This window comes from Balaenoptera ricei, chromosome 17, assembly GCF_028023285.1.
Source record: "Balaenoptera ricei isolate mBalRic1 chromosome 17, mBalRic1.hap2, whole genome shotgun sequence".
NCBI classification, from domain to species: Eukaryota; Metazoa; Chordata; class Mammalia; order Artiodactyla; family Balaenopteridae; genus Balaenoptera; species Balaenoptera ricei.
The window spans coordinates 58622028-58649804 of NC_082655.1; the positions used below are offsets into that span (position 1 = coordinate 58622028).

The 27777-nt window shown below is 44.5% G+C and overlaps 1 protein-coding gene across 2 annotated transcripts in view; it reads left to right on the forward strand.

The window, feature by feature from the left end:
- ZNF704 (zinc finger protein 704) overlaps positions 1 to 27777 on the forward strand; it is a 218580-nt gene that overhangs the window by 155815 nt on the left and 34988 nt on the right. For both annotated transcript variants that reach the window (XM_059902441.1, XM_059902440.1), the window contains exons 3-4: positions 14927 to 15030; positions 19833 to 20065. In XM_059902441.1, coding sequence (XP_059758424.1) covers positions 14927 to 15030; positions 19833 to 20065 — 337 coding nt within the window. The remainder of the gene's footprint in view (positions 1 to 14926; positions 15031 to 19832; positions 20066 to 27777) is intronic.

Below are 27777 nucleotides of genomic sequence, written 5' to 3' on the forward strand. Positions count from 1 at the left end.
GAAACTAAAGATAAATGTTTAATAAGAGCAAATATCAGATTGAACCATATGAAACTACCACTTTTGTAGATTAAAAAAGAGTGAATATCAGCAATTTCATATGGTTTAACCTAACAGTATAAAACGGGTATTTATTTGGGTAGGGGTTAGAATTTGGGTAGATGAGTTGAATTGAAATTTAATCATTCAAAACACTTTAAGAATATTGTAAGAATTCTATTTAAAGAAAATCCATAGAGAATCTTTTTGAAAGCAAAACACTTTTTTTAATAGGAGTAAAAAGCTTAAATTCAATCTATTTTTGTTGACTTGAACTTTTATATTCTATGTTCTCATTAATGTGGAATCACCCATGTATATAAAAGAAATCCTTTTCAAGGATTATCTTAAGATAATTTTAAGTGTAATACAGAAAAAAATGTATATTCTAAAACATATTGCATTAACTTCACAAATATATTTCAATTATAGAAGATGACAAGTATGTCTTGAATTTAAAACAAGGTTATAAAGAAGATCATGAAAACGGCAGTAGTGTGGGGTGTGAAGACCCCACTGAGTCACTGGAATAAGGTAGGGCTAGCAGAATGGCCAAGTGCTCTTAGAAAATTACCAAAGTCTCCACATTTGTAAAATGGGGCAGTAACATCAATAAATTTAAGTGACAATTTAAAATAATGTACATAAAGCATCTGGCATTGGGAATGCTCAATAAATACTAGCTATTATTAGAAAGAAGATGTAGTTTTTTAAAAAAAGATTACATTTTTTCTTTTTTTAAGCCAAATCTGGAACTTGAGCAACTTAAAAAGGAGTTAATTCAGTTACATCCATACCATTTGTCCCCCTCTTTTTTTTTTTTTTTGACTTTTAAAAAACTATTTCCAGCTTTATTGAGGTATAATTTTTTTTTAAAACATCTTTATTGAAGTATAATTGCTTCACAATGGTGTGTTAGTTTCTGCTTTGTAACAAAGTGAATCAGCTACACATATACACACGTTCCCATATCTCCTCCCTCCCGCATCTCCCTCCCTCCCACCCTCCCCATCCCAACCCCCCAGGCGGTCACAAAGCACCGAGCTGATCTCCCTGTGCTATGTGGCTGCTTCCCACTAGCTATCTATTTTACATTTGGTAGTGTATATATGTCCATGACCCTCTCTCACCCTGTCACATCTCACCCCTCCCCCTCCCCATATCCTCAAGTCCATTCTTTAGTAGGTCTGTGTCTTTATTCCCATCTTGCCACTAGGTTCTTCATGACCTTTTTTTTTTCCCCTTAGATTCCATATATATGTGTTAGCATACTGTATTTGTTTTTCTCTTTCTGACTTACTTCACTCTGTATGACAGACTCTAACTCCATCCACCTCATTACAAATACCTCCATTTCATTTCTTTTTATGGCTGAGTAATATTCCATTGTATATATGTGCCACATCTTCTTTATCCATTCATCCGATGATGGACACTTAGGTTGCTTCCATGTCCTGGCTATTGTAAATAGAGCTGCAATGAACATTTTGGTACATGACTCTTTTTGAATTATGGTTTTCTCAGGGTATATGCCCAGTAGTGGGATTGCTGGGTCGTATGGTAGTTCTATTTTTAGTTTTTTAAGGAACCTCCATACTGTTCTCCATAGTGGCTGTATCAATTTACATTCCCACCAACAGTGCAAGAGGGTTCCCTTTTCTCCACACCCTCTCCAGCATTTATCGTTTGTAGATTTTTTGATGATGGCCATTCTGACCAGTGTGAGATGATACCTCATTGTAGTTTTGATTTGCATTTCTCTAATGATTAATGATGTTGAGCATTCTTTCATGTGTCTGTTGGCCATCTGTATATCTTCTTTGGAGAAATGTCTATTTAGGTCTTCTGCCCATTTTTGGATTGGGTTGTTTGTTTTTTTGTTATTGAGCTGCGTGAGCTGCTTGTTGTCCCCCTCTTTATAGCATAAGACAGTGGAGGCACCAGTCCTGCCACAGGTGTAGCCGAAGTCTGCAAGCAGGTCCCACACAGGCTAAACATGAAATAAACCAAAAATTTAAAATATAACAACAAGCCTCAAATTCCCCCTTAGCCTAGAGCAGGGGAGCAGATTAGCCCATTGACTTGCTAACAGCTCTCCTCTGCCCAGCTTGAGCAGCCGCCCCTGGAGAGCAGGGCACGTACCCCAGCGCCTGCAGTACGTGGGCGGTGATGGCTCCAAAGCTGCTTTCTCCCGACGAGGGGCTCCCTCTCTCACTCCCAGGAAGCCTGCTGGGGCGGCTTGGTTGGGAACAACATGAGCCTCTGTCTTTGGGAAAACAGGTAAGATGGCAACAGCGGTCAATCCTAGCCCACATTTAGGCCTGTCGCCAACATAAAAATGTCACCACAATAATGTCACCATAATAATGTCTCCATAATGAAAGAGGAGAAATAACAGAAATAAGAAACAGTCTTTTTTAACCTTATTTTAAAAAAAAAAAATCTAGAGAAAAAAAATCACCTCTTTTCCCCTTAATTGGCAAACCAGAAAACACTAGACTTGTTTTCTCCCAACTGCCCTTGTGAAATAACTTTTATCACCATAAATGTAGCTAGAAGTTCTTTACATTATTGAGACCTAAATGGGTTTCAGGCCTCGGAGCAATAATATAATTAAGCCCACCAGAAAGTCTGGAATGACCCGACTTGGACATAAAAGTAAGAGTGAGAGATGCAATTGTGATTACAGTTTTCTTCTTGAGGGCAGCTGTGGCGTTTGACCTGCAGCCTGTTAACCTGCAGATGGCCTGAATGACTCGGGACTTCAACCCCATTAGCCTGGGCCCCACTGCCTCTGCACACAGGGCAGGCCCCGCCCGACGAGGTGCTCCCCAGGACTCAGGGACTGACCAGCTGACGGCCCACAGCAGCCCAACCAGACGCTGGCTGAAACATCCAGGAGCCCTTTCCAGACAGTCTGACTACCTTGCTTTGGCCATTGCTGAGTAGCAGGCAGATGCTTCATGGGATGTAAAGAGTCAGCAAGGACCTTGGCCTTCCAGAGGCCAGGAGGAAAGAGACCAGCAGGCCCCGGGCAGGAGACAGGGTCTGGGGCCATGGTCATCTGCAACTCCCTCCATCTCCTCCTCTGTGCACAGAGTGCACATGAGTCCACATGTAGACACTCACACACAGACCCAGACATGAAGCTGCACACACACACACACACACACTCTCACAGACACACAGAAAGACACACACTGACCCACACAGGACATCAACCCAGACAGACACAGACACAGAGATAAACACACACACAGGACACATACACACACACTCACACATTCACAGACCCACAGAGATACTCACACAGAGACATGAAGATATACACAAATACACTTACACATTCACAGACACACAGAGAGACGTTCACACACAGACCCACATAGGACATCAACCCACACAGACACAGACACGAAGATATACACACACACACACACAGATTCACAGATACTCACAGACACACAGAGAGACACAGACCCACACAGGACGTAAACCCACATAGTCACACACACACACACACACACACACACACACACACACACACATAGGTACAAGTACACACACACACACACACACACACACATAGGTACAAGTGGGGATTTGATGTGCGCCCTCTGGTCGTCTATCATCTGCTGCCTAAAAGGCCATCCCAGAAGGGCACTTCCATGTTCACAGAAGGCTTTGTGTTCGGAGAAAACTGCGTGGATTTAAGACCAGCCTCGTGGCTCCTGGAGAACATGTTGGCTGCAGTCAAAAGCGCCAAACCTACACAGCAAGAAGGCCATCGAGGGATGTTCACGATGCTTCACGGAGCTACACTCCGCAGCTTGCTCACATCCAGAAGTCCAGCTAATCACACAGAATTGTTTTCAGGGGATTTGGAACTTATTATTTAATAATGTTATTGCTGCCATTCCAGAGTTCACAGATGGGTCTGCGAGCCTTGATGAATACAGGAGAATGAGCCCAGACACTGGAACCACATCAATTCTGCAGAGATAGGCCAACATCTTTTTAGGACCAGTTAAAAAAAAAAAAAAGAAAGAAAAATTCATGTGAATGATTTATTTAATAGCTGAATTTTTGAGAAATTGTTTTCCACACGAGGAACTGAATGCATTACCAGGTCTAATGAGCTGAGAGAGAGCGAGTAGAAGAAAACTGCGGAAGTTCTTCAGATCTGCTTTCTGTGCTGCCCCCTGCCAACCCTCAGCCACTGCTGACCGCCACTACTTAACGCCAGTTTGTCCCAAAACCCCTCAAGAATTTACTTTAAGCAAGGTTTCATGCTGGATGTTGGAAACAGATGCCAGACTGAGTCGTGGTGTGCAGGGGCAGGAGCGGGCACAAGCAACCCAGACAACACAGCGGGGCACCTGGCACGGCTGGGCGGGTGTCAGCAGGCTTCCCGGGAGCGGGACGGAGCTGCTGATGGGAGGGTGAGGAGAAGCAGGCCAGGTGGAAAGGGGAGGAAGCTTGTTCCAAAGGCAGAGGGCGTAGCTTGTGCACAGGTACAGAGAGGAAGGTGTGTCTTCTTGTGGAGAATTGCTACGAGTGGGGAGCTGCCCTGCAGGGCACCTGCGCTGAAATGGGGGCAAGATGGGGAGACCCCGCTAGAGAGGGCCACATGCTTCCTGCACTGGGGTTTGAATCTTATCCCGAAGGCTGTGGGAACCTCCCAAGGACATATGTCTCCACATCGCCACTGCTGTCCGCAAGCTGTTACCTCCTCAGCTCTCTTGTAAACCTCCTGCTGCCCCTCCACCTCTCCCCTTCCTTGACTCTCCAGACATCCTGGTCATTCACCCTTTATTAAAAGCTTGAGGGCTTCCCTGGTGGCGCAGTGGTTGACAATCTGCCTGCCAATGCAGGGGACACGGTTTCGAGCCCTGGTCTGGGAAGATCCCACATGCCGCGGAGCAACTAGGCCCGTGAGCCACAACTACTGAGCCTGCGCGTCTGGAGCCTGTGCTCCGCAACAAGAGAGGCCGCGATAGTGAGAGGCCCGCGCACCGCGATGAAGAGTGGTCCCCGCTTGCCACAACTAGAGAAAGCCCTCGCACAGAAACGAAGACTCAACGCAACCAAAAATAAAAATTAATTAATTAATTTAAAAAAAAAAAAAAAGCTTGAGCCACCTACTCACAGCTTTCCTCTCCAGGATGACATGAGTGACCCTTACATATGTGGCCTCACCATTCATGATTCAGTGACCTCCACCCCTACCCCGCCTCTGCCCTCTTCTCCTGCGGCTGAGCCTTGGCCCTGCCATCTCCCAGGATTTCTCTCTCTCTGGAATTCCATCTCTGGTATTCCCGTCCTGCTCAGAACCTCCTGTTCTTCCAGCTCTTTCTCTCTTTTGCTCCCACCACACTCGTGTTCAGACCTCATTAAGATCTCTGGTTTCTCTCCATTTGCTCTCCCATCTTTTGGTCCCCTCCAGCCTTCACTCACTTCCTAAGCCAGCCAAAATCGTACGGCGCTCTCTCCAAATGCAGTTTTACCAAAACCTCCCGCTTTCTTGCACACCTCTTTGTTGTCGCCCCAGGAAAAGCCAGCGGCTGCTCCCATGTATCCCTACTCCAGCTCTCAGCCCCACCCCGCCCCACCTCCAGTCACCATCATGAGAGGATCAAGGCTTCCAACCTCAGCAGAGCCTTCCTTGCTGCCTGTCTTTGGGTGTCCCATTCAGTTTTCTCTCCCGTTACCCCTAACAGCGCTGTCAAACCTTCAGCCCTCCAGGGTCCCCTCCCCCACTCCCCACGGAGAAACGTGTCTGCTTCTGAGGAAGGAATTAAAGCAGAAACCTCCAAAAAGAGACATCGTCAAGTGCCCGAGCCCCACGCCTACTCATGTGCCTACGCCCAGGCCACCTCTGTTCTCGCCGTTCCAGTTATAGGGGACCAATGCTCCTCCTTCTGTGTAAGGTGAATAACACCTGAGCCCGGGACCCCGCTCTGTGCAGCCTCAGTGAAGACCTCGTCCACTTACTGTCCATCCTCTCCTGGATCTTCAACCTCTCCGTGCCACTGGCTCTTTCCTGTCAGCGTTTCAATGTACTAGAGTCCCATTCATTTGAAGAAAAAGCAAACAGACAAAGACCCTCTAACTTCCTCCAGGAAATGCAGTCTTCTTTCCATCACGGCCAAGCTTCTTTAAAAAGTCGATTACGATCCCTGCCTCCAACTTCTCACCTCCTAGTAACCATTCACTCCTCAACCCACAGCAATGCCACTTCCTTTCCTGCTAAAGTTTCTGCTACTTCCCGGCTGCTAGTTCCAGGGGGCCCGCTGGTCCTGATGGGCTTGGTTTCCACCTCCTTTGATGCTGTGAGCCTGTCCCTCCTTGAGAGTCTCTTGTCTCTTGTGTTCTCCAACCGCTGTCCTCATTCCTGTTCTACCCCCGTCCGTTCCTGCTCAGTGTCCCTGAGCGCAGGTGCGAAGAAACCCGTAAGCATGTTAGTGGACTGAGAAAAAGCAAAGTGGGCACAGGAGAAGGAGCAGGATGAAGATGGCACAGGTGGAGGCATGGCTTCAAGCAGGAAAAGCAACACTTGAACCACCTGTGAGGCTGATGAAAGGAGGCGAAGAAGCAAAGTGTGAGAGAGGTCATGCCTGGAGGCCTCAATTTTCTCTAAAATGTAGGAGGTTAGAGTATCTGCTGTTTACTAAAAACACTAATTCAAAACGATCCATGAAGCCCAGTGTTCATAGCAGCATTATTTACAATAGCCGAGATATGGGAGCAACCTAAGGGACCATCAAGAGATGAACGGATAGAGAAGATGTGGTACATATATACGACGGAATATACTCAGCCATAAAAAAGAATGAAATTTTGCCATTTGCAGCAACATGGATGGACTTGGAGGGCATTATGCTAAGTGAAATAAATCAGACAGAGAAAGATAAATACTGTATGATATCATTTATATGTAGAATCTAAAAAATACAACAAACTGGTGAATATAACCGAAAAAAAAAGAGCAGACTCAGATATGGAAAGCAAACTAGTGATTACCAGCAGGGAGGTGGGAGGGGCGATATACAGGTGTGGGAGTGAGAGGTACAAACTATTGGGTGTAAGATAGGCTCAAGGATGTATTATAGAACATGGGGAATATAGACAATATTTTGTAATAACTGTAAATTGAGTGTAACCTTTAAAAATTATATAAAATTTTTTTAAAAACTTTTTAAACAGTGTAGTATTGGCAGAAAAAAGAGTATCTGCTATATGGGTTTGCAGGAGTTGAACCTTGAAGAGAGAGGTGAAAATAGAGGATAATCCTGGGTGTAGATGGAGCGTGTGCTGACCAAGGACAGATGAAGGGCCTGTCGAGGAAAAGCACAGGTGGGATCTATGCTGAGGCTGGACCCACTCAGCAGTGTCTCTGGTGGTTTCCATCAGCACTTGGCTGCCCCAGCGAGGGAGTAAAAAGCAGCCAGGGAGGATCCCACCAGGGTTTGGTTCTTCTGAGCCAGTGAAGCAAAAGGCTAGAAAGGCCAGGGATTCCAGGATGCTGATGAAAGACGCGTCCAGGGCATCAACTAGTGAATCCAACCGTAGGGAAGAGGTAGACAGCGGCAAGCTGGTAACCTGGGGGAAATCGGAAGAAGCAAGAGACAGGCTGTCTCTGGGGGCAGAAGAGCAGGTGCGGTGGCAGTAAGGCAGTGTGAGCTAGAGAGCAGGATAGTGTGAGGCTGGGGGAGAGAAATGACAAATTGTGGCCCAAATCCAGGTTTGTGTTCTTGTTTTTAATTTGTATTGTGGAAGTTTCAGATATATGTAGAAGTAGAGCGAATGGTCTAAATGAATCCCTCAATACCCATCTCATAGCCTCAACAGGTACTAACATTTTGCCCATCTTATATCACTTTTGGGGATGGGGGAGAAGGAGGCTGTAGTATATTAAAGCAAATCCTAGTTTCCGTGTTATTTCACCTATAAATACTTCAGTAGGTATAATTCAGGTTTTTAACCTGAGAAAAGTTCACTGAACTTAAGGGTAATGAAAATAATAATTATTATTTACTGAGTGTTTAATATATGTCAGGTATTTTACATAAGTTATTTAATTCTTCCAAAACCCTGTGAGGTCAGTATTATTATCATTCCCATTTTATACATGAGGAATGAAGCTGCACAAAGCTACGAGATTTGCCTAAAATCACTCAGCTAGTAAATGGAGTTTCTGGGGATTAAACCTCAGTCTATCTGACTGCAGTGTCTTTCCCTCAAGTTCAGCACTCTGCTGAATGTTTTGGGGGCTAAGGGGCCAGAAGTTAGGATAGTGGGTGCTTTCAATAGATCTCCTAGGATAGAAATTCCAGGCAAGGTAAAAATAATGGCTATAATTTATGTGCCAAAATATTCGATGACTATTAGGCGAGAGAGGTGCTGATGGAAAGGCTGGTGATGGCTAAAATAGGAAGAGGGAGAGAGAACTGCACACCTGAGCCTCAGAAACCCAGGAGTTTTTGCATGAGGATGAAGAGGGATGGTCTCCTAGGGGGCAGGTCAAAAGCCAGCATCCTCTCCTGACATCAGTGGTGGGGGGGGTGACAGGAAAAGTAACCCCAACGGAAGAGAGGAGTAACTTCAGAGGAGAGCCCACGTACAGTACAGGGGAGAGGGGGAGGGATCATCGACAATGTGGTGCGGGGCCCAGGGTGCAGAGTGACAAGGGCCGAGAGAGAAGTCGGTGCTGGGAGGGCCCAAGAGGAGCAGAGCGGCAAGTGGGGGAAAGAGGGACAGGACTGGATGCCGTGTTTTCAGGCAAAGTGAAATGGACATCAAAGCAGTTGCCTAGTTCCGCGTACTCAACGTGCAGTCCGTGGACCAGTGCTGGTCTGCACTCCGTTACCAGCCCACAGTGAGCTGGGTACAGAAGTTGAGAGGAAGCAGCAGTTTGGAAATGTACATAGAAATTTAACATGGCCACATCTTCCACGGCCCATTTTTTCCCTTGTATTTTACCAAAGTATTGATCCATGACAGATTAGAAATTTCTTAAAAATGATCCTTCCCCACAGGTCGTTTCAGAAGTACTGGCCTATGTTGCCTTACCTATTATGACGTGTTTGCTCTAATTTTCCCGTCTTGTTTAATCAAGGCCACTGGACCCTTTAGTGCACTGAAGGCAGCTTCTCTAATCTTCCCTATAATCTTAAAGGGAACAACAGCTGAAATGAAATTGGAGGAGTTAACACTGACCACTTTTGCTACAAGATCCCTTTAGAAAGAAAATGAAGTTTTCGTGCTTAATCACGTTTAACAGTTACTGAATCCAGTTTTCCAAACTCTCAGGAAAAGCTTTCCCAGAATTCCAAGATTGGGGTGTCACTGTGGCCTTTCTAGGGAAAGAGACTTTATTTTCAGACTTTATTCCTTGTTCAAAGATTACCACAAGTTTTAAAAGTAATTGAACTCGGTCTAGACAGCAGATTTTGGTAGTTGCTAAGGAACTGGATCGGTGCTAATCTGAGAGATGTATTCTTCATTTTTATTTCCGTTTATTACTACCACGCTTTAATTGCAGATAAATGTCTTTTATGGCTCTCTCGGGTGTAAAACACTTCTCTCTTAGCTGGTGGGTTAGCCAGGGGAGACCGTGTTTGTATGCACCCTGCGAACAGATGGCAATCAGGCATGAAGTGTTATCAAAAGAAGAAAAACGCTTCTTGTGGCGTGAACAATAGCCGGGCTTCTCAGCGCAGGCCACGGCCGAGCGCTTGGGGCCAGACCGGCAGCGCCCTCCCATGCGGGAGACCCCGGGCCTGGGTCCGTGTCCCCTGATGCTGCACAGCCCCCCAACTGCCTCTTCATGTCACAGGTGATGTCATTCTGCAACCTGCTGCCACGGTCACCAGGCAATCAATTCTTCCGATAAAAGATCGGTTGTCAAACCCCAGAAACTCATTTTCCACATGGCAGCCAGACTGAGCTTTTTGAAAAGCAAATCTGATAGCGTCACCCCAAGCTGACCTGACCTCTCCCAAGCCCACCCCACTTGAAACAATTCAGTGCTTCCCAGGGCCTTTAAGAGAAGGGCCTTACAGAACTTCACAGGCCCCACCTGTGCAAGGCACACCCCGCTCGGCCTTGTCATTCCTTTGACGGCAGCCTGGCCTGCACTCTCGCACTGCCCAGCCCGGGGCTCGTCCACGGCCTCAGCGAGGCGACACCAATGCCCCTTGCAGTCGCCCTGAGCCGGGAGCTCTCCCCTTAGCCAGGAGCACCAAATCCATCCACTCCTTCCTGACATTTGTCACGTCTGTAAGTTTACATTTATTTGTGTGTATCCCATGAAAGTCTGGTTCTCCAACAGACTAGAGCTCCGGAGGGCAGAGATTCTGCCGAATTTTCTTGAGACTGTATTTCCAGGAACTAAAGGAGCTCTGAGCACACAGCTACTACTGCAGGAGTGAGTGTTGAAAGCAGAAAGTTTTTCAGAATTAAATCCAAATGGGCACTCAAGGCTTTGGCAACTTGTGGACCGTCCTCAAGAGCCATGACGTCATGAGCTGTATCCTTGCCAAGGCACCAACGTGAAGCTCTAGCGAGGGACCCAGCAGCTGCTCCTCCCCATGCCAGTTGCCACCTCTTACTCTTGTGAAGTTTGTGTCTTTATGAAAAATAACACCACCACCACAAGCCACCCCACCCTACCCCCGCAAGAAAAGAAAAGTAACAACCGCTAGTGCTGGTGCTGAATAAGAAGAGCAAGTGAAATAACCTAACACTTTCCTCTTTCCTGTGGGGTGCTATGGACGTGTTCATGAACTTGAAGGTTAATAATAGCTAACATCCATGGAACCCTTACTGTAGTGAGGCTGTGTGCTTGTGCTTGCATACGTTTTCTCATTTAACCTTCTCAACAGATCTATTTTTATCTTCCTCTTTCTAATAAAGAAACAGAGACTCTGAGATGTTAAGTAATTTACCCAAGGTCACACAGCTAGTAATGGCAGAGTGGATTTGAAGCCACATGATCTAACTCATTCCAAAGTCTGTGCTCTTCACCATTACCTTTACCGCCTCTCCCAGAGAGGCCCTGGACACCTCCTTAGCAGATATGTAGGGAGTCTGTCCTCAAAGACTAAATGCTATCTGTTCATCGAGCAACAGATGTCTCTTAGTCTATTACTTTGGGTTCGAATTACGGTTTAACTAAAAATAGTTAAACAGCCTACCTTTAGCTTCTTCACTTTCCATTACATTTTCCAGTTTGACCCTTTTCTAAAATACAGATTGATCATCTATCTCTCCCCCAGGTTCCTGAAGGTTCAATGGCTTCCCTCTGCTTACAATACGACAAACCACTTAGCTTGGCACATGAGGCCCCATGAACTGGCCCAGGCTCTGTGTCCTCATCTCCCGTCCTTCAAATAGGACTCCTAAGTGGATTACAAGACAAGGACTTGCCTAATTCCTTGCCTGAAATGTGATTCTCCCTTCTTGAAATCCTATTCATCCATCGAAGCCAGGTCAACCTGAGGGACAAATCACATATAGAGTAACAGTGAATATTACTGTTTTTTAAAAATAATTCTAAATGTTATTAAGTCCCATAATACTCAACTAAGTCTGAGAGAAAAGATTAATTGAAAAAGGTCTCAACCTTTTGTAAACATATGATTAGTAAGGTTTTCAACAGTAGATTCAAATTCAATTTCAAATTAGGAGAGAATATGTAATATCACCTCCAGTGGTTTTTTTTCCAGCCTCAACAACTCTAAATCTACCAGAAGGCCTTTGTAGCGATTCTCTCAAAGTGTAACAGATTCTACTTTGTATATCATCTATTTGTGTTTAATTATAAGGATTTGAATTTACAGCACCAATGAATCAGTAATTAGATAGTACTGTACCAAAAGAAATTAAAGATAAAAACAAAAACACAACTCAGCACAAGGCCATATCATCCGGTAATATTTCATGTAACATGATAAAAATACTTCCTGAGAAATACAGATTAACTGAATCATTAGCAATGTATTCCTTTGATTTGTTGTTGTTAGTAAACTCCAATGCCAACGGGAAACTTAAAGGTAATCCAAATTCAGAAACACTCTGATTATACTAATGTTTATTCCCCTTTTTACTCTTCGTCAGAAATCTGCTCTATGACAGGCAATAATTATCTTGAAACGTCAGCTTTTGGAAATGCGACATAAAAATGCGTATTTTGTAATGATACATGCTCTATTGATCTCCATATTTAAAGAACACACAAATCAGCTTTTGAGTTAATTATCAGTGAGACCTCTAAAACAAAATGTGCGTGTTAGATGGGAAAAATCAAAAAAGCTACAGAGCAGATTGAGGAAGGAAAAATGAAGGTCCCTGAAACCAAGAGGGGAAAACCATGACTGTATAGCAGGTCCCATTAGGGATCGGGGAGGGTGGCAAGGGGACCTTCTCCCTACAAAGTGATGCCATTTCCCTGTGCCAGGCTCATGGACCTCTTTTCCAGGTTCTTACACCTTTTGTTAACAAAAGAGAAGGAGAAGACTGACAGTGGGAAAGAGAAGTCAGCAGCTCCTGTAATTCAGTCTTTGAAGAGATGGCAGCGCAGCCTGTTCAGGTGCGCCCCCCGCCGGCCTGGAGTGATCCTGACAGCTGGGCTCTGGGCCGGCAGCCGGTCAGAGGAGCCCCACCATCTACAGAACAGTCTCTGTAGCAAGCCTTTCTCCTTCAGGGCCCCCAAGTAACTCAGTCCCCCTGTGACCATGACTACATGGGAAGGTTGAGCCATAAAACACTCAAAGTTACCTTACGATGCTTTACGTTCTTTCCCTGGTGCTGTTTCAGGAGCCCTCATTTCTGGGGTGGGGGGGAAATGACATCACTTTTACTCCCAAGTACAAGGATCTTATAAATTGTGAATACTGTAAAATCTTTTAATGGTATGCCAAATGAGTGAGTAGTTTCTTCCCTAAGTGTATGAAATTGTCTTGAAAACTTCTGTGCAATGAATTTCATTGTGTGCTCTCAAGCTCGCTTTCTAGAAGTATTTTTCTCTGAAACAAGTAATTTGTCTTTTGATGGATCAATTGGCCAAGAGAGAGCATAAGGTAGTTTGAGAAGAACTATAGAAGAAAATTTCAAAGATTCCCATCTTTGGTACCTTAGATTGAAAGAGTATGCTTTGCTTAGTAGTTCAGCACCATGGTGAACATCAGAGAGCCAAATTGTAATCATTTTTGTAACTCCATGTTGAAATTAATCCAACCCACCTAAACTGGGAACCATTTGATTTTTCTCCAATTCAGGAATCTCTTTTCCCATTGTTGTTGTGAAGCAATGCCATAAAGTTTCTCTAAGGGTTCATTGCTTTTACAAATTGTACAGCACACCTGTGAATGAAAGCCACATTTGTCAAAGTGTCAATTCCTTTGTCGATATGCCTCATTAATCCTCTGGTGCTTCTTCAACTGTTCCCTTATTCGAAATGTTCATCTCTCAGGAGATGGTACAATTTATCTGATGTCAAGGTACTGCATACATTTTTGCCTCTCGATATTAACTTCTTTATTGAAATCAAGCTGGCTCCGGTTCACGGTGATCATTATCTGATGAACCTTTATTCGGGGTTAACTGGCCAAGATTAATGAACCAGAGTAACTTCTTCATTTCAGTGGCTCTTCACTTTAACCACATGGTAACTAACCCCTGGCCTAGCCTTCCTTTAGTAGAGTGTTGTATAGCAGAGCACTGGAGTTTATACACCCCTAACTGCGTTCTCCTCCACTCTCTCCATCTCGGTAAATGGCTCTAGTTAATGCTCAAGCCAAACACCTGGGCGCCTGCCCTTCTGCTCACCCCGCACACCAAGTACAGCAGCCAGTCCTGCCAGACCACCTGCTGCTGCCCCCAACCTGGTCCATGCCACTGTTTCCTCTTGTCTGGACTCCTAGCAATCATGTCCTAACTGGCCTCCCTGCTTCTATTCTGCCTTCCCTAAAATCCATTCTCCATATAGCAGCTCGGGTCATGAACTTAAAAATATTAATCATTTTATGTCACTAGACCTGTTTCAAGCCTTCTAGGGACTTCCTGTTGCACATGGAATAAAACCGAAACACCTTCCATGGCCACACGACCCCACAAGACCAGCTTGGCACCACTCTCCCCTTCTCACGCCAGTGGGTCTCTCTTGAAATATCCGGTGCTGATTCCCGCTGCCTCGCCTTCACACAGCCGTCTCTGCTGCTTGAGGTCCATTTCCCCTTCCCCTCCTCCTTCACACTTCATTCACCTCAGACATCACCTTCTCGGAGAACCTTTCCTGACCCCAATAAGTGCAGCTGCCCACAGCCATCGTCATGTCAAACTGTCGGTGCCCTACATAGCACTTGTCACTATCAGAAATTATTCTGTTCCTTCTTGGTTGTTTACTGATCGTTGTGTCTCTTCCCACCAGCCTCGTGTGTTGTTTACCATGCATCCCCTATGCCTAGAAGTGCCTAGCCCAGTACTGTACTTTCAGTAAGCACCTGTTAGATGAATGACCAGTGAATGAAACCATCACTTCCTAATACTGTAGGATTTTTTTAATAAATCAGATTTTTAAAATTTAATAATTTTTTTTGCCACGCCGCGCAGCATGTGGGATCTTAGTTCCCTGACCAGGGATTGCACCTGCGCCCCCTTGCGGTGGAAGCGCAGAGTCTTAACCACGGGACCGCCACGGAAGTCCCCTAATACTATATGATTTTGACTTCTGGACTTCGGCTTCCTTACCTGTACAGTAAAACTAACAAAACGCTGGGTTTTCATTGCGACAAGCTAAAGGAGTAAATGTGTATGGTAGCATGTGGTCCTTGGCATGGCAGGTGCAGAATAAGCACAGTTAACAATGCCCCTCCCTGTTTTCCAGGAAATCCTCAGAGGAACTGGACATGGACAAGGTGACAGCAGCGATGGTACTGACTAGCTTGTCCACCAGCCCTTTGGTTCGGAGCCCTCCTGTGCGGCAGAACGGTGAGGCTGGGGTATGGGGCACAGGGAGGACCCTCTGACACCGAGAGCAGAGCTTCTCTTTGAGGGGTCTCATTCCTGCCACACACACTGAACAATTAACGCTCACCCATCAGCAGGAAGTGAGGAGAAACGTGGAAGAAGTGGACCCCAGAGCTATCAGCCTCCTCCTCATCATCCCAAAGACCCCACTGCATCTCGTTCATACCTCCATCCTTTCACTACACATTTATTGATCCCCATCACCTTTCCAGAACACGTCTTTGAGAACTTGTGTTCCTTTTTTCTCCAGGTAAATGGAGATTGGTCTAATGAAGTTACTTCCCCAGCTTTTTTTTTCTGTTTGGTTGGAGAGGGAGTTGGATCAAAGAGCTCTGAAGATTAAATATTTTGAAAAAGAATTATCCTAGGCTTCTTAATCTTTTCTTTCATTCAGTATATATTTATTAGGTACCATAATAGATGATTTGAATACATCACTGAAACAGTGTCCATACTCTCAGGTAGTGTACAGTCTCTTTGTGGTGGGGGGGGGGGGGAGACTATCACAGCTGTATTAATGGCTAGCATTTATTGAGCACTTACTATGTGCCAAGTGCTAAGCTTGCTTTATCTCATGTAATTCTCACAACAATTCTATGAGATGTTATCACTGTTTTACAGATGAGTGAACTGAGGCACTTGGGGATTAATTAACTTGTAAAGAGCAGAGCTGAAATTCTATTCTATCTTCCTGATTCCAGATCTTCTTAGTCATGATATAATATTGACTTGTGTGATTCAATATGATAAATCAGGAGGGCAGCAGGAGATGAAGTTGGAGAGCCTGGCAGGAAATCAGGGGGCCATGTATGCCTGGTTATGAGTTTGGACATTAATCTGAGGCTATAGGAGAGCTATTAAATGATTTAGGCACTGGAAAGTTATAATTGGATTTACAGGCCAAAACAAAAAATAAAGAAAAAAAAAAAACACATGTGGGTGTCCTGAATCTTGGTGGTCACAGTGTGGATGCATATAGGGCCTAACTGAGACATGTGAAAAAGGCAGAATCAACAGGAGTTGGTGACGGACAGAGAGGATGAAGGAGGGGGAGTGATAAGGGTGACTTCTGTGAAGTTGCTGTGCTTCAGCAAGGAAGCCCATTCCCTGAGATGGGGAACAAAGGCAGAGGAAGACATCTATTAGTGAATGTTTGGAGCAAGAAGTGGGGTTGCTGAAGAAGATGATAGGTCCAGCTTGAAACACGTTTAGTGGGGAGTACCTGAGGATCATCCAAGAGGCAGCATCTGATGGGGATCTGGGTGCAGCCTGGGGGAGAGGTCTGGGCTGATGTGGAATTGGAAGGCAACATTTTGAAGCCATGAGCATAGATGAAATGACCCTGAGAGCGTTGTAGAGAAGTGGAGGGCGAAGAGAAGGTGACTAAGAGGGAAGTGGTGAGCCTTCTCATCATGGAAGGAAAAGAACCCAGGAAGAGGCGGAGGGAGGGGTAACTGGAGAAGCAGAGATTAGGAGAGTGTGACTTCATGAAAGTCAAGGAAAAAGCTTGTTTCAGGGAGCGACATCTGATGCTTCAGAAGGTCAAGCATGAAAAGGACTCAATTCTGCCTCATGAAGAATTTGGTGGCTTTGGCAAGAGCATTCACAGTGGATGGCCCATGGAGCAGAAGCCATATTGCACTTCAGTGAATGTACTGCACTGAGACCGCTGGATGGAACTTAACAGACAGGGAAAACCTTCTCCCAAAAGCCAGCCTAGTCAATAATGAGCTAGAGCTAGGGTTTACCCATAATCTGGTTGTAAGCAGGAGGTGTTAAAATAAATTTGTGGAACATCCACTGAATCCTCACCAAAACTTACTCCAATCCATTTGTAAGTGGGAAGAATGGTCAAGATACTGGGAATTCAGATCAATACCAGAAATCAGGAGTGCCCACCGTCATGATTCACCGCAAGCTGGGGTGATGTCACCTCTTCACACAGAGTAGACACCGTGCTCTTGAGATGAGCATGATTTCCCCTGATGTCCCTCTCAGCTTGGCAAAGCTGCTAAAGAAAGATGATAGGAAAAGCAAAACTGAAGTCATCCCCAAAACCTATTCTAGGAAAAAGGAATTACAGAATGTCACGTAATCCTCAGGGGAAAACAGTAATTTTGATGTAATCGTTCTTTTTACCATTGAATATTTTTAATTTAGAACATTTTTAATATTCCTTTGTATTGAAATGTTAGAATCAAAATAAACCTTTTGCTTCTTCAATACAAACTTTTCTTAGTATAGTTATAAAGAAAGTGTTCATTATGACTTAAAAAATAACTATCCAAATAGTAATCCCAAATTTCTGATATCTCTCATTTATTCTGCAAAGGGGAGGAAATTCTTAAAAAGGGAAAGCAATTTATGATAATGAAGGCCTTTTTTTTAGAAATAAAAATTATCTCCAGAATGATTGTATATCAGTGAATTTTGGGAAACTGTTGTGATCCTTTACTGTGCTGGAAAAGGATCATTTTTTTAGGATGTGGGTCGGCAAAGAGGGTGAGATTCAGCAAAATGCCTGTCTGCATTTTTAGCAAACACATGTTTAAGATAAGGAGACACTGCTCTCTAAAAAATATTATGAATTGGTTCTGACTTTTTTCTGAAAAAATTTCTGAAAAATATATTTCTAGATTCCATTGTCCTTCTGATTAAACAGTATTTCTTTTTTAAATATTTATTTGGCTGCGTCGGGTCTTAGTTGTGACACTTGTGATCTTCAGTTCAGCATGCGGGATATTTCTTTGCAGTGCATGGGCGCAGTAGTTGTGGCACGCGGGCTCTCTAGTTGTGGTGCGTGGGCTCCAGAGCACATGGGCTCAGTAGTTGCGGCGCGTGGGCTAGTTGCCCCACGGCATGTGGGATCTTAGTTCCCCAACCAGGGATTGAACCCCCGAGTCCCTTGCATTGGAAGGCCGATTCTTAACCACTGGACCACCAGGGAGGTCCCTAAATAGTGTTTCTAAAGGAAATGTCATTCACAGGTAAACAAACAAATTAACTTTTGGCATTGACATGAAGCAGTGTAACCACACTGTAACAATTGTTGGTTCTCAAAATAATTTCAGTTCCTCATACTTAACATGATTACAGATCTTGCACTATGAACTTGTTTTATTTACAGGTGCATGCTGTGATATATTTATAAGCCTCCTGGGCTTGCCACGTGAGTTTGTCACACCAGGTAGTATTACCTAAGGCCTTACACTGGGCTCCTCTTGAAGTCATGTTGTATTGAATGGAGCTTTCTTATTTATTAGAGGCAACTCGGGTCCAGGGAGTATATCAGTCTCTGTGTAGACTACAGGGACTGAGATGCTGATTTGGTTTTGTTGCTGCTGTCAAGGTGTGAGCCTGCATAAATGACCATGTAATTCTGTTAGAGCCTGGCTTTAATGAGATGGTCAACTTACTTCTGCTATTCAACTTAAAACTTCATTCATCTAACTGAACTTTTTGCTTGACATAGTTGTGGAATATTCTGGAAGCCTATAATTAGGTGAAGGTAGTTGAGAAATTTTTCCATGAATGCTAGTCTGCTATTTGTCTTCACTTCATTACTAATTACACAGATGTTAACAGCATTTTTTTAATGAGTCATTTTGGGATTTTTTTCCTCCTTATAGTTAAAATATAGTTTTAATATATTCAAAATGTGCATTAATATGGAGAAGAAATTATCCAAAAAGAAAGTCTAATTTATACAAATGCTAATTAAGATTGGGCATTTTGAAAAGTAAAGCAAATCTTCTGTGATTAAAAGAGCCCCCTGAAGACATTCAAACTGGGCAAAGATCTCTCTATATTAGCAAGCATTTCATCATGTTTTCCCCCACAAGTGGAAAGGTAAAATTCAACACCAGTCTTATCAGTAATTATTACCAATAACTTCTTTTACGATCTCAGCTTTGCCAGAGAGAAGGGAGGACGCTCACAACACAGGGCCTGCATGTCCTGAAGGAGAAAGAAGGCCAACTGGTATACCAGGGTTTGGGGCCCTGGCCCGTCTAAGTTATGTACTAATCATGGTGAAATGGCAAATCACTTCAATTCCTGGGACTCAGGGTCCTTGTCTGTAAAAGGGGCATGATAATCCTTACCCTGAAAGATATTGTGAGAATGCATGAGATTGTGTGAATAAGCTTTGTAAGATGTAAAACACACACCAAATGTAAGGCACGATTATTTCTTATAAAAAGCAGGATGGTAAATGGCTTTAGGTAACTAATCAGAAATTCGTTCTCTTAGGTTCTTAAATCTTAGACTAACTCTTTCTATAAATGTATCCCAAGAATCACAGTCCTGTAAGAAATTCCTTTTAAAGTGTTAAAATGCAGAGGTGTGGGGTGTGGGGAAATACCGCAAGCGACTTCTCCCTTAGGGATACAGTCCATAAACGCCGGTCTTCCCAAACTTAGGGAATCAGAACATCTTTTTTTCCCTCGTTTTTATGTAATCTCCACTCTCATCCGAAAGAACTAGTGTTGCACAAAGCAACACCAATCAGATAACTCTTAGAGAAACCTGTTATCGTGTGGCTAAAATAAATGTTTATAAACTATAACGCGGCTTTTTTTTTTTTTTTTTTTTTGGAAGTATAAATAGAGTAAAACGTACATGCGCAGCTGTTGGAAATTGCCAAGTGGGGTGCAGGTGCCTTCACCGGCATGGAATCCGGGCCCCGTTTCCCCTCTGACCCATGCCTGAGCTCCCCGGGGTCCGGGACTGGGTACTGACGCTGTGCTTGTGTGAACGGACAGAGGGCCTGAGCGGATCGTGGAAGGAGGGAGGCGGCGTGCCTTCCAGCACGAGCAGCAGCGGCTACTGGAGCTGGAGCGCCCCCAGTGATCAGTCCAACCCGTCCACGCCGTCGCCGCCGCTCTCCGCCGACAGCTTCAAGCCCTTCCGCAGCCCCGCGCCCCCGGACGATGGCATCGACGAGGCGGAGGCCAGCAACCTTCTCTTTGACGAGCCCATTCCCAGGAAACGAAAGGTTGGTTTCGGGTTTCAGTTGCGGGACGGTGCTTTCCCTCCGCCTTCTAAGGGCGGGTTTGATCCTGGGGTGGTGATTCTGGTACTTCTCCAACCCACGCCCCTTTTGATCAACAGGAGCAGCCTCTGTTCCCCTCTAATGTTCTTTGAAGTTTCAAAATAAATTAAGGGTCGTGGCTAAAGACAAATAGAAACGACTAAAATATTAATGTTTCTTCCAAGGACGCATTCCCCCCATCCCATCCCCATCCTCTCCCCTGGTTGTAAGTTGCTGCACTGGTTAAGAGTTAACATCAGATAACCTGGGACTTACCAGTATTTGGAAGTCAGAAAATTGGACTTCAGGCTTGGTTTGGTAATTAACTCACTCTCTTCCTGGTACTTAACTTCATCTGTAAAATAAAATTAATATGTTTTTCTCTTTTCTGCTTCACTGAGCCCTGAAGTGTTGTTGGAAAGAACATTTTGCGTCTTATTTTTATAAAACCAGGTGTGAAATATACATGAAAGCTAACATATAAACGTATGTCGTATATAAGTAATATACCCCAAATTATACATTTATTACATTAGAAGTGAAAAAGGAGGTCTAATTAATTGATTTAATAAATTAATTGATTACACCTTTATTTAGTCCTCACAGCAGTGCTGTATGGTAAGTATTATTTTCCTATCTTGATAGGAGGAGATTGAGGACCAGGGAGATTATACATTTAGCTCTCTCCTGTCCTGCAGGTTAGGAAGGGCCAGAGCCGCCATTCAAACCAGGTCTGCCTGAAGCGAAAACTCATATTCTTTTCATTCTCTTCACATACATTTAAATCATTATGTTCACTCACGATTTTAAAAAGCATTTCTGTTTCATTGAATAAAGAAATCCTACTGCTCTATCTAGAAAACATTTTAACATTATTTTTTAAATCTCCATGTAAATATGAAACTGTTATTATATATTAGTCTTTTAATTTGCAATTGGCAGCTTCATTATTAATGACTATTCACAAACAAAAATCCAAAGAAAACCCTGAGGACTGCAGTGCAACCTTTTTTTTCCCCCAGTTCATTTCAAAGAGAGAAACAAAGAGATGGCACTGATCCAACACCATCCCTCCCTGCGCCTCTCTTAGCATCACGCAGCGTGTGTAGCAGGGGCGGTGGTATACGCACTCTCTCTGCCCAGAGAACAGGGCATTAATGTAGTCTGCTATCCTTCCCGGAGGCAGTGGCATGAAGAGTTGCAGTTTCACACTCCAATCCATTGGGCAGGGGGCCTGGAATTGTTCCGGCATCCCGTGAGTCCCCGGAGACACTGCGTCTTCGCTTGACTAGACGGGGAGAGAGGCTGGCACTTTTATCAGTGGGAACCCATAGACAAGACGGCTGCGTGGACCTGGAGTCTTGTTCTGTTGCTTCAGGCTGCACAGACTTTCTCTCTGGGGCCTTCAGAGTGTGTGGCCTTGGCTCTCATCAAGCGTGGCCCAGCCTTGTGGCAAGGGCTCACAGCACAGGGAACCCCCAATGCTTGTAAGGTGCGCTGCTGAAGGCCCATCACAGCCTTTCCTTTCTACTCTAGCCACGAGCCAAAATTCATACTCTTTTTTTCAAATTTTTTTTTTTAATTTATTTATTTATGGTTGTGTTGGGCCTTCGTTTCTGTGTGAGGGCTTTCTCTAGTTGTGGCAAGCGGGGGCCACTCTTCATCGCGGTGCGCGGGCCTCTCACTATCGTGGCCTCTCTTGTTGCGGAGCACAGGCTCCAGACGCGCAGGCTCAGTAATTGTGGCTCACGGGCCTAGTTGCTCCGCGGCATGTGGGGTCTTCCCAGACCAGGGCTCGAACCCGTGTCCCCTGCATTGGCAGGCAGATTCTCAACCACTGCGCCACCAGGGAAGCCCCAAGATTCATACTCTTGCATCGCAGTTAGGTTGCATTAGTCAGACTCGTATGTAAGGTCTATAGGCTTCAACTCAATTAGGGGATAGTCAAGTCATCAAGGGAAAAGAAAAAAAAAATCATTACCTAGTGGCATTTATTTGAAGGGCACAGACCCACTCTGCAGGAGTCGGGATAGTAGGGATGCATGAACGAGTGAAAACCAAGTTCCTCCTTCTTTCTTTATGACCTCCCCCTGGATTTCCCCCCGGGTAATACCAACAGGATGAAGCTCGTAGTCCCTAATTGTTTTTTTTATTTATTTTTTATTTTTGGCTGCGTTGGGTCTTCGTTGCTGCATGTGGGCTTTCTCTAGTTGTGGCGAGCGGGGGCTACTCTTCATTGCAGTGCGCGGGCTTCTCACTGCAGTGGCTTCTCTTGTTGCGGAGCTCAGGCTCTAGGCATGCGGGCTCTAGAGCACAGGCTCTGTAGTTGCGGCGCATGGGCTTAGGTGCTCCGTGGCATGTGGGATCTTCCTGGACCAGGGCTCGAACCCGTGTCCCCTGTATTGGCAGGTGGATTCTTAACCACTGCGCCACCAGGGAAGCCCCTCGTAGTCCCTAATTTTTAACGAGAGGATTTTACATAGACCAAGTTGTTGCCTTTCTTTTTTTTATACAGCAGGTTCTTATTAGTCATCAATTTTATACACAGCAGTGTATACATGTCAATCCCAATCACCCAATTCATCACACCGCCCCCCCCCCCGCTGCCGCTTTAGTCGTTGCCTTTTGAACTTAATGGTACTTTGAATAGTGAGAGTAACAGGAAAGTAGGATGGTTGCAATTCATTTTTTTTAATGTATTAAGTGAACCAATATTTATTGAGCACCCAGCAAGCACAGTGCTCAATGCCCTGAGATTAAGGCGTAGCCCCTTCCTTCAAGGTTGAAAGTTGGGTGGGTGGGCACTGATGTGTAAAGAGGCAGTAATAATTAAGAGTGATAAATGCTGTGCTCACGATGTGGCAGAAACACAGTAACTGTAATGCAGCTATTTTAGATTTTTAAAAATCGTATTTCAAAAGATTTCTGAGAGTTAATTGTCTAATCCATTAGGCAGTATGTTCTAGTTGGTGAAACTTTCTGAATTCATTTTATTTTCCTTTTCATTCCCTCAGATTCATAACATCCCTTTGAGACCATGGGCAGTTGTGATGGTCACGTATCCTGTGGGGATTGTTTGAGAACCTTCTAGATCAGTATTTTCCAAACTGCAGGTCTCAATCCACTAGTGGGTTGTGAATCAGTTTAATGAGCTGTGAACAGCACATTAATGAATAGGACAGAATAGGGTGCAATGTACATAATCAGGATAAGTACTGTTTCTTGATCCTTTGGTTTCAGTTGTACACTTACATGTCTACTGTACAAAATGTATCTCTTACTGTGGCTCCTGGTCAAAAAAGTTTGGAAGCCCCTGTTCCTTATTATAAAGAGGGAACATGATAAGTGGTAAATGAAGGAGTCCTGATCGGAAATCAAAAGATCCACATTCTCAACTCAACTTTGCTACCCTGAGAATTTAGGGAAAACACTTCATCCCTCTGATCATCAGCTTCTTAATCTGTCAAACAGGCAAACAGGCATTATCAAACCTCTCTCAAGACAATCATGTAGATTAAGTGTGACCAGCCGTAAGTAGAAAGGGCTTACAAGCCCCAAAACCCCATGTACTGGAATGTAGCAACTTTGTAATGGACATTTTAGGACCCCAAAACAAAGGGGCAGGAGGCATACCCTATACTGATTATGAAGCAATGACCCTGATCGTCCTCCTCATTATGGAAACTCCTTATCACTTTTCCTCACTGTCACCTCATACGTGATCCCTGTTCCACTTGTGTAAAGAGGAAGAGAGATTCATTGCCTAGACAAGGCGTTATCGCCTACTCTCAGTAGTAAGCAAGAAACAATTGCTGACAGTAACTACATTTGCATGTTTTGTTACAGTTTACAAAATGCTTTTAAACGCAGCATGTCATGGAATCATCACAAAAATCCTTGGCCTAGTCCTATCCCTATTGTGCAGAAGAGAGTCTCACTGAGGTTATGTGAATGTGTTAGAAATAAGATCAGTTTCGCTGAAAGAGCAAAGATGAAACTCTTGAGGCAAATTAATTGAAGGAATCCACATTTCCCTCTGCCGCCCAGAAGAAAACAACATGGAAAGAAAACAGACCCAGCTACAGCCAACATTACATGGCAGGGCGGGAGCGGGGTGCAAAGGGTTTGCAAAGAAATTGAAGGCAGAGAGAGGAACTCCAGGCTGTCTGATGGGGGCGCGACTTCCCGCAGGAAACGCCCATCGCTCTTAACAGGCCCTTCAGCCAAGGTACGTGGGGTGCGAGGAAGGGAAATGAAAGGCTTCTTTCTCCCGGCTCTGGAGATCGGCCAGTCAACTGCGTCAAGCCCCGTTCTAGAAGATTTTTTCCTCTGGAATTTCAGACTGACTGTACTTCGAGGCTGCTCGGAGAAAAGCTTGGTAGTAAGAACCAGGATTCTGGGACTACGGGGAAGGTGCAGTTCCCATCATGACCACAAGGTGGTGCAATGGCCCTAAATACAGCCGCTCCAGGCGTCTGGGAGAAAACAATTCTCTGGAAGGCCAAGAGTTAACCACCATTCCAGACGACCTCTAGAAAATCAAGAGGGGCTGATAGCTAATTACTAATGTGCTTCTTTCCATGTCAGATTCCTAGTTCAGTCGGATTTTGGATTTGTCCATTGCTAAACAGGATAAAACAGTTCGGGCTCTGGAATTAGCACCCCAGCTGCCGTACTCCTGTGCCCTTAGCAAATCACTTGATCTCTCTAAGCCTCAGTTTCCTCATCTGTACAATATGGAGAATGATAGCACCATACTGATCAAGTTGTTGTGAGGATTATGTGAGCAGTAAATGCTGGCTGCTACTATTTCGCTTTCCTTTTTACCCATTTGACAACAGACCGAATGGAATTTGAGAACCGTGGGTGTGGAGAGAGAAGGCTGCCTGCCTCCATCCTCCATCCTGACCCATCCTGACCAGGTCAGGGCCGCTGCAGCCCCTCGGCCACCTCAGCCACCTTGGGCTTATTTAGGGTTAATGGAAGAGGCCAGACTACGTCAGGTGAGGGGTGAAGGAAGCAATGACGGTGTCAGAAATCAGGGCCCTGCGAGGAAATCTGACTCAAGACTCTGCATTTCAGAACATCAGCACAAATCAAAGGCAATCACGAAATTCCAGCCTTCATCATTTTCATTTATTTCACAGGTGTCTTGACCATGAACCACTTTACCTGTGGACTAGAGAGAATCTCAAGTCAGAGAAAAAACAGCTCAGTTCACATAAGCTGCTTCGGTCATAGTTGTACAGTAGTAAACAGTAAACAGTAGAATTAATCGTTTGCTCCATTCTACGTGTTCAATCTTTCAGAATCAGAAAGCAGTGAATCGCTTTAAATTGTGAATGACTGCTCCGGAAAGAAAACAGACCCTCAAGGCCCTCACGAATACACCTGTTGCCAGTCTCTGCACGGACTTAATTCCTAACCCACTAATTTTGAGCAGAGAAGTGCCTTCTGTAAGAAGAACTGCTGCTCCAGAAATAGACCCATCTGTTAGAACTGCTGGGGAGGGCGGTGCTAAGAAAAGCAGCTCAGGGTCACACTGTACAGGTTTCACGGTGATGACACAGCATTGCCAGCCAGAGCAGGGGAGCTGATTGACCTCAGGGAGAATCAGGTAAAGAAGAGAGATCTAGGCAATTTAATGACAGCATCTTAGAACAGTATGCCAGGCAGTGTGTGGTCCAGGAGCTTGAAGAACTTCAGAAGTCATCGAGCCCAGGCTCAACCTTTCCAAGTTACAGGACAGCTTGATCATGTCTGGAAATGTACAGATATCTCCAAATGTGAGATGCACTTTTAGAAATCACTGATCGAGAAAATATATAATGACTAGGGATTTCTATTAATTCAGGAATGCTTTTGTTGTGGTTTTAGAAATCATTTTAAATCTACTCTATATTTAGGTATCATTTCCACATGATAAAATGAGCCCGCTTTAAATGTATAGTTCAGTGAGTTTTGACTAATGTCTCCGCCTGAGTAACCACCACTCTGATCCAGGCCAGCATTCCTTGTGTCCTCTGCAGTCAGATGCCACCCCCCACCCCAGACAGGCAACCACTGCCCTGACTTCTGTCACTAGAGATTAATTTTGCCTGTTGAAAATGGAATCATACAGTGTGCACTTTTTGGTGTGCAAAATACCAAATGTTGGCAACAGGAACTCTCATTCATTGCTCTTGAGAATGTAAAATGGTACAACCACTTTGTAAAGCGGTTCGGCACTTTCTTATAAAGGTAAATATATATTCACCATATGACCCAGTAATTCCACTCTTAAGATATTTACCTAAGAGATAAGAAAGCATGTCCACAAAAACACTTGTAGACAAATTTCATAACAGTTTTATTCATCGCCACCCCAAACTGGAAACCTGTGATAGGTTATAAAATGGAATACTACACCACAATAAAAGGCAACTAATGACTGAAATAAGAAACAGTGGGTGAATCTCAAAAAAAATTATGCTAAGGTATAGAAGCCAGATACAAGGGGATACATTCTGCATTATTCCCTTTACAAAAATCTTTTTGTTATTTTTAAATTTTATTACCACAGAATCTATAAATGGCACATACAGGTGAGAGATTTTTAATCCCTGCTTGGTATACATTGGAATTTACCTACACACCTCACAGATCCAAAATCACTAATCTTGTTCAGTCCTCTTGTTTTACAAATAAAGAAAGTCCCAAGGTGGTGAGGTGACATGTATAAGGCTGCTCTCCCAGTAAAGAAAAGAATTGGAATCCCTACAACTTCTAACAGTTAAGGCAACTTTGACGTTAACTCCAGGCAGCTGTCTGGTAAACTGGTCATGTGATGCTCAAAGTCATGCTTATGTACCTTCTGGAATATAGCTGTAATTGAACTTATCCCTGGACGTGTCATATAATTCTCCAAAATCCAGCTGTGTTTGCACTCTTGGAACTGAAGGTGACCTTCAGCAGTCATCTTGTCAGTCCTGTATACCAGTCTGGGTCCTGTCAGGAAAATAGAAACTACTCCATGTACCCTAAGTATGAAATAATTCAAAACCAGCATGGAAGTTTGCCATGGAAAGGGAAGCAGAGAGATGATGAAGAAGGAAGCCTTGGCCAAAGATCTTTCTTGGCCAAAGGAGGAAACCTATAGCCCCAAAGCAGTCGGTATGAGAGACATTCTGGAAGCTGCTGCAAAAGTGATGAATCCCCAGGAAGTTCTTTCCAACCATCGTAGCCCACAAGGCCAAAGTTGGGTGATTCTAAAGAGCTTTCCTGGGTGCTGCTGTGAATGTCCCATTGGGCATGTGGGAGATTCCGTGAGTCGGCTTGTAGCTGCCAGGAGCTTCAGCTTAATCAGGCAAATGTGTGGGGGACCCTAGCACGCTGTGGTTCCCAACCGACAGTGGCCTCTCTCTACCTCGGACATCCCAGCTTTGTGAACATCTGTTCGAGCTGAGAGGAGAAGCCAGGACTGAAGCACAGATGGGCACGTTCAGACTTGGAGGCTGCAACTCCACCGGCAGCTTTGCTTGGTTTGGCCTCTTTGGGCACGCTTGGATCCCTGTGGCAATCTGGGTGTTTATTTAGCTATTTTTTTTCCTGTTCTCCTCCCATGGCTGGCTTTCCTTTAGCATAACAGTGAGTAGTCTGTAGACAAAGGATTTGTCTCCATTGGATGTAGTCAGGGG